This window comes from Thunnus albacares, chromosome 7 (genome assembly GCF_914725855.1).
Source record: "Thunnus albacares chromosome 7, fThuAlb1.1, whole genome shotgun sequence".
NCBI lineage: Eukaryota > Metazoa > Chordata > Actinopteri > Scombriformes > Scombridae > Thunnus > Thunnus albacares.
In genome coordinates this window covers 18,165,196-18,184,128 of record NC_058112.1, presented here as the reverse complement: position 1 = coordinate 18,184,128, position 18,933 = coordinate 18,165,196, and the positions used below count along the sequence as shown (strand labels likewise).

General features: G+C 42.3%; 1 protein-coding gene across 4 annotated transcripts in view; it reads right to left on the bottom strand.

The window, feature by feature from the left end:
• The window catches only part of znf710a (zinc finger protein 710a), a 28,235-nt gene that overhangs the window by 2,831 nt on the left and 6,471 nt on the right, over positions 1-18,933 (bottom strand). For 2 of the 4 annotated variants that reach the window (XM_044355829.1, XM_044355830.1), the window contains exons 3-4: positions 951-2,474; positions 24-215 (exon numbers count right to left, since the gene is read on the bottom strand). In XM_044355829.1, coding sequence (XP_044211764.1) covers positions 24-215; positions 951-2,474 — 1,716 coding nt within the window. Of the gene's footprint in view, positions 1-23; positions 216-950; positions 2,475-4,578; positions 4,683-18,933 lie in introns of those variants that run through there. The other 2 variants (XM_044355828.1, XM_044355831.1) reach the window with 2 other exon arrangements.

Here is an 18,933-nt window from a genome sequence, read left to right as displayed (position 1 = left end):
TTAAGTCCGCTTGCCTCACTCACCTTGCATTTGAACGGCTTGACCGGCAGATGGACAATCATGTGCGTTTTAAGGGTCTGCTTTTGGACGAAGGTCTTGAAGCAGACGTGGCACTGGAAGGGCCTCACACTGGCATGAATCAACATGTGTCTCTTCAGGTTGGCAGACAGGGTGAACTCTCTGGCACAGACGTCACATTTGAATTCTTTCATACCCTGGGGAAACAAAAAAAAAATGTTTGGTCCTTTTAATTAATTTGGCTCAATTTATGGTTTAGAGGAAAATAAATAATGAGTCATAGGGAGAAACACACAGGGAGTTTGCGTGTGTGTGCATGTGAGCATTTGTATTCTGGCTTTTGATCCCTGTCATGTAGTTTACATTAGCCCCCCCAAGTGTTTAAAGACAGTGTGGACAGAGACAGAGTGGAAAAAGCTTAACAATGGAAAGAATAAACTTTTTCTTTCTTTTAGTTTCAACATTTATTTAACTTTTATTCTAATATTTAACAAAAGCAAATGTCACAAAAATAAATGTTTTTTTTTTCCTATAGAATAAAACTGACTATGTAATGAAATGGAGGGAGAGAATCACTTGAGGGAAGTAGCTCTGTGAACGGCACACAACACAAAACACATGCAAGTGGGGGGTTGAGCTACACAAAAAACTCAAGGCCTTTGAAGGCTATGTTTACAAAGCAACTGGTTTTAGAAAAAAGGCTGTGATGCAAGTGTGCAATATACCCCTCAGTTTTCTATGAGAATTCATACAGCAGATGTTGAGTGAATAGAGCACAAATATTTCCTTTTTCTTGATAATACTGTTTTTATATTTTAAACTCATGTCTATCTTAATAATTGTGCGGTTGGATGAGGCCAGCCTACTCTGGGTTTTGTTTTGAACACATAAACTGGTTGACAAAATTCAGGCACATCATTTGGTTTCAGTACCTTACGTGCGAGGGCGTGCGCTGCCAGTACCTTGTGAGTGAGAGCGTGTTGCCGAAGGTGGTGGATCTGGACAAACTCCATGCCGCACTCGGGGCAAACGTAGGGCCGCACGTTCTGGTGCTTCATTAAGTGGTTCTGCAGCTGGCTGCGGTAGGCGAAGGACTTGTGGCACTCTGTGCATTGGTATGTAGTGGGGCCCTGATGGCTGGTCAGGTGGCGTTTCAGGTGCGCGTAGGTTGGGAACTCCATACCACACTGGGTGCAGACATGGCACTGACCATTCTCATGTTTGTTCTCGTGGGTCCGCAGCTCACTGGGGTAGGCGAAGCCACGGCCACAGAAGCGACAGCTGTAGGGCTTGACGTCCGAATGCTGTAGCATGTGCCTCTTCAGGTGGCTGGTCTGTGTGAAGGCTTTCTCACAAACGGTGCACTTGTGAGGTCGGGTTCCCTGGTGGGTGAGCAGGTGAGTCTGAAGGTGGCTCGGCTGCTTGAAGAGCTTTCCACAGTGTAGACATTCGTGGGGCTTAATTCCATTATGGCCCAGGATATGTGTGACGAGGTTATATTTGGATGTGTATGATTTCTCACACATGCGGCACTTCCAGCGCTTCAGACCCTCTCCTACATCTACGCAGTAAGACTCATCTATCTGTACGTTGATGTCCAGCCGGTCAATCTGCATTCGCCTGGCAAGGCCCTCCGGGTCTGACCACAACATGGCCTGGCCGTTCTCCTCGTACTCTCCTGGCAGCGCCATATCAGCAGACTCATAGGCCACCTCATTGGACTCATAATACCGGTTCTCCAGAGGACTACCAGTATCTCCACTAGTTTTGAGGTTTAGTGCCTCCTCCTCTTCTTCTTCCTCCACCACCAGCTCCTCTTCCTCCCTGTCTTTTTCTCTACCACTGCTTTCTTCTTGTTCCTGCTCTGGCTGTCCATCTGATTGTGGCCTGGATGTGTCTCTTGCACATGAGGGACAGTTTCCGCAGGCCTGCTCCTCTTTCAGAGAACCTTGTTGCGTGGTGTGATCCTCTTGCTTGCCAGGGCTACGCCTGCTGTTTATGTGAATGCAGGAAGATGGCGTATCAGACTCAAGCCGTTCACCTTTAACCTGAGCCTGTGGACTTGATACTTTGTGAGGGTGACCCACTAATTCTCCATCACTCTTGGGCCTCTTGGTCCTCCCACGGGGCCCCGGCCGTCTTCTCTCACTGCAGTGTGGCTGAGGCTCCGGTTCCCCAGCAGGCTCAGCCAGGTAGTCCCCGTTGGCCCCTATCAGCTGGTCAGCGTACTCATACTCCATTGCCTCAGGCTGAGGAGGGGGACACTCTCTGGGCTCTCCTGTGTAAAAGCCATTAGGAGCGATGGTGGCCCCAAAGATTTCATTCTGGGAGATGAGGCCAAGAACAGCTGCCTGAGCCAGAGATAGCACCACCACAGGCTCTGTCTGTGTGGCCACATCCACGTGGCCCTCAGTCATCTTGGGGTAGGTCCGCACCAAGCGGCCACTCTCCTCCTCCTGGAAGAAAACACATAAAACATACAGCGTAAGTGAGAAAAAAATGAACTAGAAGCAATAATACATCTGTGTGTGTGTGTGTGTTTTTTATAATTCCGTTGTTACAAAACCTGCCTTACACAATGTTTCCTCATATAACGTCATTTCCCCATTGTAGCCTCATGATATTGGTAATCTTCCCATTAATACAAACAACATCTTTGTGTAAGAGTGATGATCAAAAATGATCATATGATTGAGTTTAAAGATTGAATTCCAGATTGACAACAGACAACTCCAGGAGAGTATTTAGACAATGTTTTTCAGGTTTACTCTGTGAGAGCCGCATTCGGACTACGCCTTGTTTCTTTGCTCTGAATCCACAGAACATTAGATTGAGGAGATAAGGCAGATCTGTGTTAGCACCCCGCTTCCTTCCTTGACAGGCTTTAGAATAATAAAGAACACAACAAGGGATGCAGGTCCAGCCAGGAAGTTGACTTCCGTGGACTGTCCTCAGCACTTCCTGTGGGGTCCCGGGGCAGCCTGGCTGACCAAAGTCAGCTCATCACTGGAGCTATCTGTCCCATTCATGAGGAGCAAAGCATCTCGGCTCTACACTGAGAGACTCTCGCCGTAGCCGACTTCATAATGCCTGCCACACCGGGCTTCCTTAACAAGATGATATATGCCGGCAGGCAGTCTCATATCCATAACAGACATTCGATTGAGCTTCGAGCTCATTCTGTATTCCAGACCGATGCATAAGACTCGCTAACATAATTGTATGGTTCGGAAGTGTTTCAGACCCACATGCACATGTTTACCCTGCTGCCTGTAAAAGCGGAACAGTGAAACTATGGGGAAGAAATTGTGGTATGACCAAACTGGCTCTCTGTGGTAAAAGAGAAGCGAGTATTGTAGGCCGCTGGTTTCAGGTTATTTCCCAGCATAGATCTGACTGGTGTAAATGTATAGAGAAGCTCTGACCCCTGGTTTCTTTTCAGACTGCAAACTAGTCTTCACTCTGTACCATACAAGCAAGAGCTGCTTCCTTTCTTGACACAATACTGAGAGAAAAGAAAAAAGTGGATGGAGAAAAGGGAAAAGGGAAGAGGAGATAGAGCAGGAATAAAGGTGTGTGTGCGTCTGTGTGTGTGCGTGCATGTGTGTGAGTTTGAGTGTGTGTGTGTTGGGAGAGGGGAGTAGACCTGGATGCCCTGATAACCACGTCATTTATAATTACTGCTTTTAAAGTAGTCAGACAGAGACAGACTGTGTGTTTGTGAGAAAGAAAAGGAAAGAGACTGGGTGTGTGTTTGAAAGCGTGTGTGTGAGTGTGTGTATGTGTGTGTGCGAGTGAGAGAGAAAAGAGAGGGAGGGAGGTATGGAGAGAAGGAGAAAGAGCTGTGGGCGGGGGAGGAGTGGAGGGAGGGAGACGGAGAGAGAAATGAGATGGAGGGGCTGAAAGATAAAGAAAGAGGGGAGGAGAGGGAGGGAAGGGAAGGGGAACGAGAGATTGAGTGAGCATGTGAGAGGAGGGAAGAGAGAAAGGAAAAGGAGAGGGAGGGGGTGTGCAGGAGGAGGGGGGGGGGAGTGGGGGGGCCGGAGAGAGACAGAAAGACAGAGTGAGTGAGTGAGTGAGAGAGAAAGAGGGGAAGGAGGGAGGGAGGGAGGGGAGCCAGAGAGAGAAGAAAAAGCACAGCAAAATGAAAGGCTGACAAAATGAAAGAGAAAAAGACAAATGACAAGGAGAAAGAGAGGAAGGGTAGTAATTGCAAGAGTCCGTACTTTTACATTTAAAGTTGCAACTGAAAGACACCTAAGGACAAACAATTAGAGCAGTAACAGAAAATGTTTGGCAGAGAGAGAAACACAACAGTTAAGTCTACTCTTATCTTTTGAAAAGATGTTCCCACTGCGGTACTCATATGAATGTGAAAAGTAATCTTGCTTCCTCTCACACTCACACACACACACACACACACACACACACACACAAACACACAGACACGAGTGCAAATAGCTCACTAACAAACTGCAAAACAAGTAACCCCCCCCCCCCCCCCCAAAAAAAAACCTGAACGGCAACACATCTTTCTCCATCTTTAGGTTACAAACTCACCACATTGTTCCTGGAGTGATGTTTGAGGTGTTTCAGGGATCTCATCCTTCAGGAGAAATGAGTGGAGTAAAAAAATCCACCTCCTATTTATATCTGTGGGAGAGTGGGGCGGTCCCACGGCTCATCCTCCTCCTACTGTTGCTGTTATCAGAACTGACTGTGCCTGCCCCCCCTCCTCCCCCCACCCCTCAGCCCTCCACCCCACCACACACACACACACACACGCACACACACAGACACACACACAGCATCACCCCATTTCTTTCTCTTCCTCCCACCCTCTCTTTCCCATCTCACTTCTCTTTCTCTCCTCTTTTCTCTTACAAACACACACACACACACACAGACACACACACACACACACATCTTATCTCCCTTTCTCACTACATACAATCCAGCATGACCCTTCAACACACATTTCTCTTTAAGGCGCACAGAGACACAAGCTCTATCTTTTCTTGATCACACTTTATACTTTGCATTTCCTTTTTTATGTGCGTGTGCTCAAACGCACAAACAATTATAAAATCTAATCAGTAGTTCCTCTGTGTGCGCGCAGACAGATATATGTGAATTAACACACGTACAAACATGTTAATATATATGTATGTATGCCGGCATACATAGAGGCACGTACACACTTTCTCTGACACACGCACAAACACTCAGAGACTATGGGTGGAGGTGCGTCTGTCAATAGCAAAACAGTCAGACAGATAATGTCTGAGAAATGCTAAAATTTTAACTTTCCAGAGACCGTGTTTAGTTTGCTGCCATTATTTCTAGATTCAAACTAATTAACTATTGAGACAGCCTGAAGTATACTGTCTGAGAAATTCAGAGGAAAAAAAATTGAGTGACAAAAGAAAAGAGAAGGAGAAAGAAAGGAGAGAAAAGCAGTTAGAAGAGAGGGAGGGAGGGAGACAGACGTGGGGGAGAAAGAATAAGGAAGAAAGAAGCAGAGGGAGGGGGAGTAAAGCTGAGTGGAGGAAGAGGCGGAGGAGGGGGGTGGGGTGGGGGGGTGTGGGGGGGTGAGAGAGACAGAAAGAAAAAGGGAGAGAGGAAAGAGAGCCGGGGTGGGGGAGGGAAGAAGAGAATGCAGCAAAAAGGAAGAAGAAGGGAAAGGAGAGACGTGGGGGTGGTGGCGGGGAGGGGGGGGGGGGGTGTGGGGGGGGGTGACTGAGGCATAAGAAAGGATGTGGCAAAAGAAAGAGAAAGAAAGAATAAAAGAGAGAGAAAAAAGAAAGAGGGGAGGGGGAGTGGTGGAGAGGGGGTGGGGATGGGAAGAGAGATAGAGGGAGGGTTGAAAGAAAATGCAGTGAAAGAGAGGGGGGGCTGGAGGAAAGAAGGAGAGAGAAAAAGAGAGAAGAAAAAAGGGGGATGGTGGAGTGTGAAAATAAAAAAGAAGAGTCCATCAGCAAGAGAAAAGAGAAAGGGGGGGGGGGGGGTGCAGAATGAAGGAGAGGAGGAGGAGGTGGTGGAGGAGGGAGGGAGGGAGGGAGGGAGGGGGGGGTGAGAGCAAAGGGAATGGAGAGAGGAAAGGAGATAGAGAGACGGAGAGAGTGAGGAAAAGGAAAAACAGCAAGGGAAGACATTAACTATTGAACTTCCAGATTTCTTTCAGGCTGTGTTGAGAAACAGTGCGGCAGAATACCTGCGGGCTAAGTACAGGTTGTGTGCTTAAGTAGTCGGCACTGAAGATGATCCTGATAATTAGACAGGTATTCTATTATAACAGAGCTTACCTTTCCTTTTAACTAGTAAACACATGGGGGGAAATGTATAGAAAAAAAAAAAGTGCGTCTGAGATGTATGGTATAGGTGCGGATGAGCGCGTCAAACACTGTGTGGACACATGCCAATTGTGACTGTAAGGCTGAGGACTGTGCATAAACACTTCCTACTAAATAACAGGAAAGGGCAAACCTTGAAAACCTTGATCAATCATCAGCGGCTGGGAGTGCTGCGAGAATGAGAAAGATAGAGAGAAAGGGGAGCGGAGGGGTGGTGGTGGTGGGGGGGTGGGGGGGGTGGTGGATGGGGGGGAGGAGGGAGAGATAGGGAATGAGAGTGAGCGTGAGGGAGGGGGAGAGAGAGAAAGAGAAAGAGATTGAGTGAGGGTGTGAGTGAGGGGGAGAGATAGCAGGAAGTCAAGGGAGAGAATGGGAGAGAAAATAGAAGGAGAGCAAGGGAAGAAACAAAGAGATAAGAGGCTGAAAGACAAAGAAACCACATGGAAGAAACAACAAGGGACACGTACATAAAACAACACAGAACTAGCCTATGGGGAAAATGAAAAAGACACAGACAACAAAAGTTTGGGGAAGAAATACACTGGCTCCTTTCCAGGCCTGAAAATTCATAACAGCAAAACCTGCTCGCTTGTCCATTTACTTTGGGTACGTTTGCATGCGTAAGGCTACGGAAAACTAATAGTGGAGAAGGCTACAATGGATAATAAGCGTAAAATTTCATTCAGTTCTTAGCTTTCTACAGGTTCCTATGTGCATATGAGACAGTGAGAGAGAGAGAGAGAGAGAGAAAGAGCGAGTAAGGGAAGTAAGCCATTGCCCAGCTCTCATGTGTACTAACCCTCAACTGGGATTTCAAATGTGTGTTTGTGCGTGCACATTTGTCTGATGTCTGAGATCAGGGACAAGCACACACACACACACACACACACGCACACCACTGACTCCAACATGCTTTCAGTTCCCCACAGCCCTGAAACAACACACTTCTGACACGGGTGTCCGTATGACTTACTGTATTTCTACCAGCGACTGCTTGTCTGTTTCCAAAAACTGTTTCTGGTTTTGTGTTGTTTATCTATAGGAGGACAACCATGCAGTGCAGTGTCACATCCTCTCTGTGATACAGGTCAAAGTTATAACTTTTTTTTTTCCCAGTAAAAGGAAGAGAACAAGCCAAAAAGAGAAGAGAAGAGAACAGAGTGAGTGAAAAAAGGGAGATTCAGATATCAGTGGTCTGTTTTACCCCTGAGAAAAGCTCAATGAATCATAAAACTGCAGAGGACTCATTGATGACAACTCCCTGTTTTCTTTCTTTTTTTCTTTTTGTTAGCGTGAGCACACATTCTGCATAATGCAAATCATAATATACTGGAGTTGTGTATCAGTCTTTCGCTTAGTCTCTCTACATACATCCCTCTGCTTGTGCTGTGAGCTCACATTGTCAGTGTTGTTTCTTCATCCAGCCCAGTGACAGGCTGCATACAGCCCGAGTTTGCTTCGACTGTGTGTGAGACGTTGTGCTAGGTGATGGTTATAATTCAACATCCTTTCACTGTCAGGCAAACTGGAAGCGGTGTAGGTTTGTGTATAGGGTTGTTATAGCTACAGCGTTGAGGTGAGGATTTTCTTATGATCAGAAAAAGAGAAGAGAAGAATCAGTCTGCTCTGTGTTTTTTTTTTAACTTTTAGTTATTGGACTGATGTTGATGTTTTAGCTGGCCATTCCTCTCAGACCTGTGTCTAAGGCAGCGAGCCCACACACCTTCTGTTATTTCCAGTGCTGGATCAGTCTCACCTCTGCACGGCATGCTGATATAATAGTAAGTCTCAAGCATGATTAGCTGCTGTAATTAAGCTTTCACCAAAAAAAAAAAAAAGAAAAAAAAAAAAGAAGCACAGCAGGCTTTTTTCATAAGCACAGAACAGACAATCACACAGCTTGAATCTAAGCAATGCAGATGGAATATAGCAAAAGTGTATAAAAGCAGCCACACCCTAGTTGTACGCCTCCAGCTTCTTCCATTAAGGTCAGTAAGAACAGACTGGACACACCGACAGAACACAAACTGGGGGGAAAAAAACAAACAAACAAAGCTTCAGTCCTTATCACTAATGCCTCACTCACTGCTGCGAAAGAGAGCAACTTTAAATGTGATGATTAGACATGAATGACATGATCAGACTATAGGTGAATCTGCAACTTCCAGCGAATAAACAGACAAGAATCTGCAGCAGAATCTTTCATTTCTGATTCAGTACAGATGCTTCTTATGTTTGCTTGTCTTTTCCCTTTTTTTTTTTTTTTTTTGTTCTGTATATTTGAACAAATCAAGTCTTAAATTCACTCAACAAATCATTCTTACAACAAACCACAGGACAGGATGCAGAGATGGCCAGAGCAAAAAACCCTAAATAAAAGATTACTCTCTTCATTTTGTAGTGGGGTACTAAATGGAAAGACGGAATATTAGCAATGAAATAGCTCTGCTTGGAGACAACATTGGAGAAAGGAGTGGGGAGAGCTTGAAAAAAAAAGACTGAATATAAAGGAGAAAAGACAGAGTTGAGGGAGGAGAGGAGAAGAGCATTCAGCAAGGAGGATATAAAAGGAACAGAGAGGGGGGCGAGGGAGTGAGACAGAGCGCTATGGAAGGAAAGAGAGAAAGAGAAGGGAGAGAGAGAGCATAAGAGAGCGAGAAAAAGAGGGGGGCATGGGAGAGCAAGAGAGAGAGATCAGGAGAAAGAGGGAGGAGGAGGGAGGGAGGGGAGGGGAGGGGAGGGGGAGCGAGTGAGAGAAACAGAGACAGAGGACGAAAGAGAAAAGACAGAGAGGAGAGAAAAACAGAGAGGGGGAAGGGAGAAAGAGGGATAGCCACAAGAGACTCAAAAACCACAGAATAAAAACCCTCTGTCTGTCTGTAACTCTATATAGATATACAAATATGAATCCTAATATACGGGCACATTGCATTTATTCAACGGGAAAGGATAGTCAACAGCACAGAATTCAACATGCACCTCAAGTTCATTCAATAAGTCAGCAAACACAATGTAGGACCATGGAGAACTCACATCTCCTTATCAGGAATGCAGTTTTTCATTGCAGTAAGGTGGGAGAGGAATTTTTACCAAGGTACTTTATCCTATTTTAGTCGCTCTGAAGTCTCTTCCTGCTATGTGATTCATGGAAAAGTATGCTTAGAAAATATACATACTGTACAATCTCACCACATCCTCTCTGTCGGTGCTTAAGTCTCTCTACGTTTGACAGATATATACATAAAGGAAACATGATTTTGTCAATCTTGCAAGTGTCCTACATAGTGAAATGGCCCCAGATTTACTCAAGGTGAGGCCCACAATGAACCACAGAAGCCTATTAACACTAGAGGTCTCTGGAGTGCCTTATATACTGGTTAAAGGCGACCACATTCAAACTGGCTATAGCAGACAGTGAGGACACAGCTACTGTCCCTCTATGGCCGTCACTCCTTTGTATTATTCCTCCATCTCCTGGTAACAAATTTCAGTCGGAATTACTTTTCTTTCGTCCAAGTTTCATTCTTTTAAATCAAACCCTTTGTCTATCTCTTCTTTTGTACCTTCCTCCTGTTTCCATGGTTACCTCTCTCTCTGCTCTGTACACTATCTATCTCTTCCTCCGTTTCCCTCTCTGTCTCTCTCACTCTGTTCTTATCTTTCTCATTTTGCTTTCATCTCTGCCTCCCTTCCTCCTGCTTTATCCCACACCCTCCTCACTCCGGCTTTTATCTCTCTTCACTTTCATCTGTCTTTCACCTTTCTCTCCCCTTCAAGCCTGCCATTCCATCATGCTGGTTTTTGGTTCTTACTTATAGAGAGAAAGTTTTATCGGTTTCCCTGTCAATTCTGCATTTTTAATCATTTCCAATTTATCCAACCCACTTTCAATGCCATTGAGTCATGCATTAAATTGTCTTGGGCAGAATGTGAGTGCGTGTGTGACTGTGAGATGGAAACCATAGGTGCAGGGGCTGTAGTCTTTTTTCCTATCATAAAGAAAGAGGAATGATTTCTGTCATGATATCTGGAGATTAACTGGCTGCTGTGGTTTTGTCTTGCAGGAGTGCAGTAATGGATTTTTTTTTCCCCTTCGTGTTTTTTTCCTATTTCCATATCAACAGCTACTGTACATCACCAAATTTACAAACCAGCACTTATGATTTTATTGTTTTTGATTTACTTGTGGACTGCATTCATGCTTATCTGAGTGAAGTCCCACCGAGACCGAAGCCATTGAGGAGGTAGTGCTCCTCGACATGGGGCTGCCTCCTGTAAGGTAGCCTGTCATTTCTCTGCAGTGATGAAGATGTTCTTGTGAAGCACAAATGCCTCCCTCTACGCACCTCAGCTGGGAGATAATCATATTCACACACAGCTGTGGTTGGTTTAACGCACCACCACATCATGTGTCACCATGTGATACTGCACACTGAACTAACACCGCTTAACCACAAACAGTGACTGGGACACAGAGGCTTTTCACAACATGCCCCATTGATATTTAAGAGGACAATTGTCAGTGTAGGACATGTGTGTGTGTCTGTTGGCCTGATACCAATTCACCGTAGGGTTGTCATCCATGGTGGTATACATAGGAGGGGGAGTGTGTCTTCAAGTCAGTGACAAACTCATTCCAAGAGACACTGCATGTGGTGTGGGAGGAAGTTTTGTTCTGCAGCTTTGACTGAAACTAACCTCCCTCCCCTCTCCCTCGCCTTCCCCTTCCCCTTAAAGTACCACAACTATTCAGAAAAGAGAATAAAGAAATCCTGAATAGAGGAAGAGAAAAAATGGGGTCCCTAGGCGAGAAAGAAAAGAAAAACAATGAAAGAAAACAGAATGAAAAGCAGCCAAAGAAAAAAAAGTGAAGGAGAGAAAGAAGGACAGAGGGAGGGAGGGGAGACAGAAAAAGATACAGAGCACAAGGAGCATAAAGCAGGGAGAGAAAAGCATAGCAAAGAAAAAAAAAGAAAGAAAAAACACTGAAAGCTGTAAAAGACAGAAACATTTCAGTGGAAATAAATTTTAAGAAGAAAATAAGGGAAGTAGTACACTGGAAAGGAAAAGGTTTATTCGGAATTGGCCAAAATGGGTTTGAAAAATCGATAATTACACAAGAGATTTTATAATTAAAAAGGATACTAGAGACCATAAGCTATTTTGATTTGCATGAAATAAACATTCACACTAAATTCGACTGGCTGTTCTTTTGTCATAATAAGAAAACACACAGAGCAGACAAACCTATACAAATGATCTGAGTGCTATTTGAAACAGTCATGTCAAGCAGAGAACCAAACAAATCTGACCTTTTAAACTGACGACATAATTTGTCCTCTCTGTGTTTTATTTGACATTACTCATCATCAGTGTCTCTCCCAGAACACTTGGAGTTTCATTATTATCATTAGTTCAAGGTGCATTTAGACTAGAAAGAAGGAATACATGAGGTAGATACAGTTTATGTTGCAAAAATCATTCAATCTTAACATGTGTTGTAATTACATTTGAAAAATAAATTGACAGTATTTGTGTGTGAACAGATTTTGTCCATTCATTTACTGATCGAAATCATATAACATTTCATAATTTCCATTATTTTGGCATGTGGACTATTTGGACTACATAGTCTATACTTTACATAATTATATATTATCTATCTCTCTATATATATATCATCACATTGCAATGCTTGACAAAGACAATGATCAGTAAAAATGTCTTGTTGTTTTCATGACAAATAAAGGTGAGATTCATTCATTCTTTCATGCACGTTGCATGAAACAAATTGGCCAAAATAACTTCAAGATGCAATTCAACATTTAAAGCCATTTCCTTATTAAACATAGATTTCCATTAAAACTTAGAAACTAATTTGTTTTTGTTATGACACATGAAATACTACCATGAAAAATACCATGTCCACAGGGTAATTATTCAGATTCAGATTCAGATTTATGATTATGTAGCTACAGCCAGCAGTCGCTTAGCTTAGCTTAGAATAGCATAAAGACTGGAAACAGCTAGCTTGGCTCTGCCTGAAGATAACAAATTCTGCCTACAAGCACCTCTAAAACTCACAAACTAACATGTTATATCTCATTTGTTTTGCAATCCCTGTAAGGTTGCCAGGCAACCAGTGGTGACTTCAGGAAGTCGTGTGGAAGTTATGTCCTGGAGAGAAATAGTCCAGCACATAAGGCCGTGTAAAACTACAACTTGTTATTACACTTTAGTTTTTGTACAAATTAAACAAATGAGATGTAACAATGTAATAAGTAAGCTTTAGGGGTGCTGGTAGGCAGATTTTGTTACCTATGGATAGAGCCATGCTAGCTGTTTCCTCATTTCCAGTCTTTGTGCAAGGCTAAGCTAACTGGGTGCTGGCTTCACTTTATATGTAATGGACAAACAATGAAAATGATGCCTATCATCTCATCCAACTCTCAGCAAGAAAGGAATAAGCATCCTAACACACTGAACTACTGCTATTACTAACCATTTTGAGAAATTGGTGGTTGCATTTTGTACAAATAATTTAGGACGCTGAGACAATTGGGCATATTTTTCTTAACTGTCTCTTAACAACTAGAATGCTGTGAGAAGAAAATATGGAAATGTGTAGATTATGTCTATAATGTGCTTTTGAGATATTGTTATAAATTACACTTATCCCTGAAATAAAAATTACATGAGTAATTAATGTAATTAATTAATAATGTAATTAACTTTATGTATGTGATCGCAGCCACTTTGACTGAGGTGAGCTTATGTGGTCTGCAGGAGGTTAACTCTGTCCACGGGCACCAGTGATGTCATGATCAGAAATCTGATACTGGGTATCAGCAATACAATCTGTAATTGAAAACACTGACCTTCCAGCTCTACTCTGGCAAAGATGCACGTGACAAACAATAATAATTGTGTTGGCCAATATGAAAGATCATGTAATGAGTGGCTAAAGCTAGATGTACCTTCAGCACAGTGTACTCGTAATCTACATTTTAGTCCAACATCACCCTATGTGTGAGTGGTAAGGATGCTGAAGAGTTTCTTCTCACTTTGTTTTAATGGAGACTGTATGTACACAGTCAGTCAATATGGGAGTATAGCTTAAAACATAAAGCATGTGAGAATTTTCCCATAAACTTAAAGCCATTCAAGTTTCAATTGCAATCACAATTTCTATTTGTTACCATATGTCTGAATCACTAAATTTTGGTCATTACAAGAAAAATATCCTTAAATATCACATGTATCAATGAATTTACAGGACCATATTGGTGCTGCACTGCATCAAGATAGCTTGGGTATAGAAACAGTACGGTCCATTATATTCAAATATTGCAAACATTGTGGTCAGTTTATTATGCATCCCCACCCAATTTTACCTGCAGGAAAGATCTAGAAAAAAAAAAAGGATTTTGGTCCATCATTCAGATCCTGCAGAATTTTGAAGGCATCTTTATACTGTAAAAATACCCAACCTCATTTCAAAAGGCTTGTTGTGTTGGGGCTGTACAGGACTCTGAATTAAACTCAGTAGTATTGTTATGTTTTCTAAAACATATTTTAGGATGTGTGCCTTGCGACAGTATTCTAGTTGAAAAATCCATTTGAAAAATGGTAAACAGTGACAATAAGAGATGAACATCAGACACAACAATCAGTGAGTTTACATGAGCATGTGACTTCTTCACAGTTTACCTAGACTAAGGTAATCTATTTCTTTACATGGTTCACAGAAATAATGGTTCCTAAATAACCTGAGTTGAATAAATGTCTGGAAGAATGTGTATTAGCCAACAGGTTAACAAGGCTAACAGGACATAAGAGTATAGTAGTAAAGTAGAGGACATTGATGATTGTTATTTATAATTATGTATCTGTGTACCCTAATGCAAGCCTTAAGGGTTGGTTAAGTTTGGCATAAACATAACTTGGTCAGGGTAAGATCATGATTTGGGTTAAAAAAACTACTTAAGGTTAGGGGGGCTTTGTCGTCATAGTTACAATAACAACCATTTGCCTTACAATGGTCATAGTTTTTAAAAAAAGATTGATTGTTGGTTGAGAATGGGAAGTGAGCAGTTGTCTCCTAAAAAGTTAAATATTTTGTATACAGACTTGTGTGTGACTCTATAACATCGTACTATTTCCTCCTTTGCTCACGATAGACAGCACTCATAATTCCTAGTCTACAATTGCTAATCCTGATATTAGTGATCTTTTTGACCACAGGACCTTAATTGAAATAGCAATAAAGTAATGTTATCTGTCAGATAACACCAAATCAAATGCTTAGTATTATTTTTTTGCAGCATGTTATGTGTGAAAGAAGCACTCGACTAAATTTGTCAGTTTTAATGTAGCTAATGTTAGTCATGCAGTTGAAAATTAGCATGTTACAAAAGGTGATGCTTGTTAGATAACATTTGGAAATTTGAAATAAATACTATGCTAAATCAGTGTAGTCAATGTTAGCCTGTTTGTCAAGGTAACATTCACATTAGTCCAGGACCATTAAACCATGTGCCATGGATTATATGTTTCTTGTCTGAGGTAAAACTAAAAACATAATTTCATTTTTTTCAAGTTATCTTTTGTAGACTACACTGACAACCAGATTTCTAACTGAACTGTGATGTAAAAAATAAATTTTCATCATGTTTAATACTGATTGCAGTACATGTTTTAACTTACCAAAGCCCCTATGTGTATATTTTTTTGTGATTATAATAGTTAAAGCCATTCTAATGGCAAAGTTTTGTTTGTAGAAAAATGACACAATTCTGGTGAAAATGGGTTCAGTCTGTTTCTTTCAGCCCATGAATTTTCAACCGGCATGGATCAGATCAAGGGACTGAGGTGAGTCCCACTTGTAGGAATCAGTAATGTTCCCAAGGAACAATGGGCCTCATACAAAAACCACCCATAGGAACAGATTTGTTTAACCAAAATATAATATATAACTAAGACAAACTTAATGCAAAATTAATACTCTGTTCACCATATCATCATCATCATCATGATTCGTCAATTTACTGAGAGGTGGTTTAGATTTTAGGATATTTATTAATATTGTGGCACAGAAAATTGTCTAATATCGCTGTGACTGACACATCCCTTGACCAACTCCAACCATGGAGTGCTTTGATGACAATACTTTGAATATTTCTAGTTGTTTCAGGTCCCCTACTACTGACACTTTTAAATCTGTTATATTTTGGTCTGCTAATTTCCAAATGCATTACTTTAAACTCTGTGGTGTGTATCATTACCCCTTTCTAACACTTGAATGAAACTCCACATATGGAGTGGAACATGTAACCTTACATGGCACCTCATGAACAGGTGGCATTCATCAGGCTGAAATGAGCGATTTACAACAAACTATGCAGTTAAAAGATGAGACTGGCAATTTTCTATATTTTTTCTTATTGTCAACAAATCTAATGTGCAGAGCCAAACCAACAATGAACTGATCCTACCTTGAAGTACTGAAGCTCCCTCAGAAATTTACAATGTAGCATACAGTCAAGAGGTTGTGATATGCAGCACAACAAGTTGTAAACAGAATTGCATTCCTACACATGTGCAGTGGCGTCTGCCATACACGGAACTACTCTCCTGAGACTGAAAATGTGATAGCTGTAATTAGACTTTTGAGCCATTCCTAAACAAACTACACTGACCATTGTCTTTGTGGCGATGTAATGTGTCACCCGGTGCAATGGTGTGGCTCTATGATGTGTTTTAGTCTTAGTTTTTGGAAAACAACAGGAGGTCTACAGCACAGAGGAATACGAGGCTTTGGATACATACATAATACTTGAGATTTGTTGACAGTAAGAAAAATATAGAAAACCACCAACCTTAGGGTCTTTTCAGACAGTAATCGACACTCTGCCTGCATACCCACTTGGATCCACTGGGTCTTACTGTGCGCCTCATGTGAATAGACAGGCAGACAAGCGCTCTGTGAGTAAACGCCAGGCGCTCTATGCGTGGTAACCATGGAAATGGCTTCTGTGCACTACTGCCTGCTGGTACAACTGTATTTTCTTTATAGGTTATAGCAACATATTAAAATATATCTTCCAGAAAAAAAGTCTATAACTAAAAACCATAACTAACTTTCAATTTAGTTCAGTTTACTATTGAGCCTAGCTTAAGTTAAAACTATATGTAATGTTCCCTGATACACTCAGTGTTGCGCCAATGCTATGCCATGTGAAAGCCCTCCTGTTTATGTTCAGATAACCGTTTAGAAATCAGTTATATATCACAAGGAACCCACAAATGGCAAGGATTGGTCTTTTGTCCATTCAATTGTCTTTTGTCCAGACAATTCAACTCTGGCAGCGGGTGGGTGTCTGCGTGAGATGAGCACAACTTCAACAGTTTCACAGGATTGTGCCCACTTTTGCTCCGCCTGTCAGGTTGCCCACACCTCCCTACCTGCCTGCCTGCCTCTCATTGAAAATAAATTACTAAGGCACGTTAATCGCTCCCCATCTGAAAAAAACATTATCCTTTAAGAGAGTTTGGTGAATCTGACTTGGAATATGTCCAAGCAAACCTCACAGAAAAAAAGTAAGAGGTTTCGGATAAGAATATGAAAATGTTCTGACATTAGGCCCGATGTTTCAAGAGGGGAGATGTTTAGATAGGCCCTCTTCTATCACACATGCTGTATTTAGGGTAGAGGAGTATTATGTCTAAAACAGAAAAAAAACATCATCTAACTAAATTTGCAACCAAGTTGCATCTGTTCTTGTTTTGACATGATCACCTGATTTGTCAAACAAAGCAGATGAAAGGATGCAGCTTTATCCTTAAGTGTTTACCTCTTGTGCAGTGACCTGTGTTATGCTGTATGGAGGGCTCAATATAACCTTTTGAATATAAACTTTTGTTTCCTTTCTCAGCAGGACCGAATTTGTTTAGTGGTTAAGTGGCCAACTACTAACACTAAGTCTTCTGTTTTTCCTAGAAGTAAATGAACAACTGATTTTGCCTAAAGGTTAGTCAATCTCAAGGGAAGAGTTGTTGTAGGAAGATCCAAGTGATTCAACATTGAAAGATCTTTTCAATTGAGATCTTGTTTGCAGTGTTGCCTCATGGATCACAGAGGTGCCTCACTTGTAGCAACAGGAAACATACTCTTGGGTGTTAACTTCCAGAACCACCAGATGTGCTGTCTCAAGAAAGCCATTGTGTGGCTGGTACTCGGATGGCAAGTGGCAGCTTGTATAGCAAGCTGGAGGCAATGAAGAAGCTCATAGATGGAGCTTCTGATCCATGCCTGAATGCTGGAAGAAGACAGCTTCCATCCCCACAACAGGAGCATTACTTGATTAACAAACTAGAAGGCTGGATCAGGGTGGATCAGGACATGAGCTAAGATAAATTGCTCCTTGAGGTCCTGGATGGCCAGTTGGCTTTTGATGACCCATTGGTGGAGTGGAGGGCAACTGCATCAAGGGGATGACTCTAGATCTTGTGCTTATTTATGAATAACCTGCAGGAATTTGCAAAACCTTGGACCCTATGAGAGGAGGGTGCTGGCCCAATGGAGACAAGATTGAGACTGTGGAGACATAAAGGCAGGGAGGACAGACATTCCTGAAGAAGAGGGGTGCTGAGGATGAGATCCGTGGCACAACTGTAGGAAAGGTATGGAGGCAGCAATATGACTTGGGTTGATGTAAACCTTGTTTAGTTCCATATATTCAGTAGTAACCCCGAAGAGGTCTGGGGACTAAGGAAGGTGGGGGCCGAGCAGACAGGCACAGAAAATGAAAGGTGCCTCTACAGTCCAAACTGGTGCTAGAGCACCAGTCTATATCAGAGTTATACATCTGAAACCAAGGAACTCTGAGTATTGTGAGTTCAGCAAATGGAATTGTATAGTCTAATAGTGGTAGCCTGACATACCTAAGCATAGGTATGGAGTCTTGTGGGTTTTGCAGCTGAGCAGACAACCATCCAGGGCAGTGGCCTCCAGGGACATTTTTCTGCAACTCAGACAATAGGCCAAGCTGGGCAGCAAGAATGGAGTCCATAAAAACTTTCAGCAGTCCCCAAATCAATGAAGACTGAAACTGAAAGAGACCGATCAGACAGGCTTAACCCTCTGGAGTCCTATGATGAACATATAGCAAAGTTAGAGAGGGAATTTGGGTATTTGGGAATTCGGCCAACCAGAACCTTCTCCTTTACTGGTAAGCCCCTCCTTGAAGACAATTTAGATGGTGGGATACTCTCCCCATGACAGGTTGATGGGGAAGTTAGCCCTTTCTGGCTCTTACATTCCCTCAGGTGGTTGTCAGTCCAGATGGTTTGAGTCTTCGTAGCCAATACTCTTCTGTTTAGAAGGGAGATGATGTACAGTACTACTACTGTACATCTCTTGAGACCTCTCTGTAGACGAAGAATTAAGTTGAAGTTCAAAAATCAGCAAACATTGGAATGGACAGCATGCTCATAGACCACAAGATCACAGTGTTTGATAAACCTAGATGGTCATTTAAAAACACTTACTGTCATTCTGAAT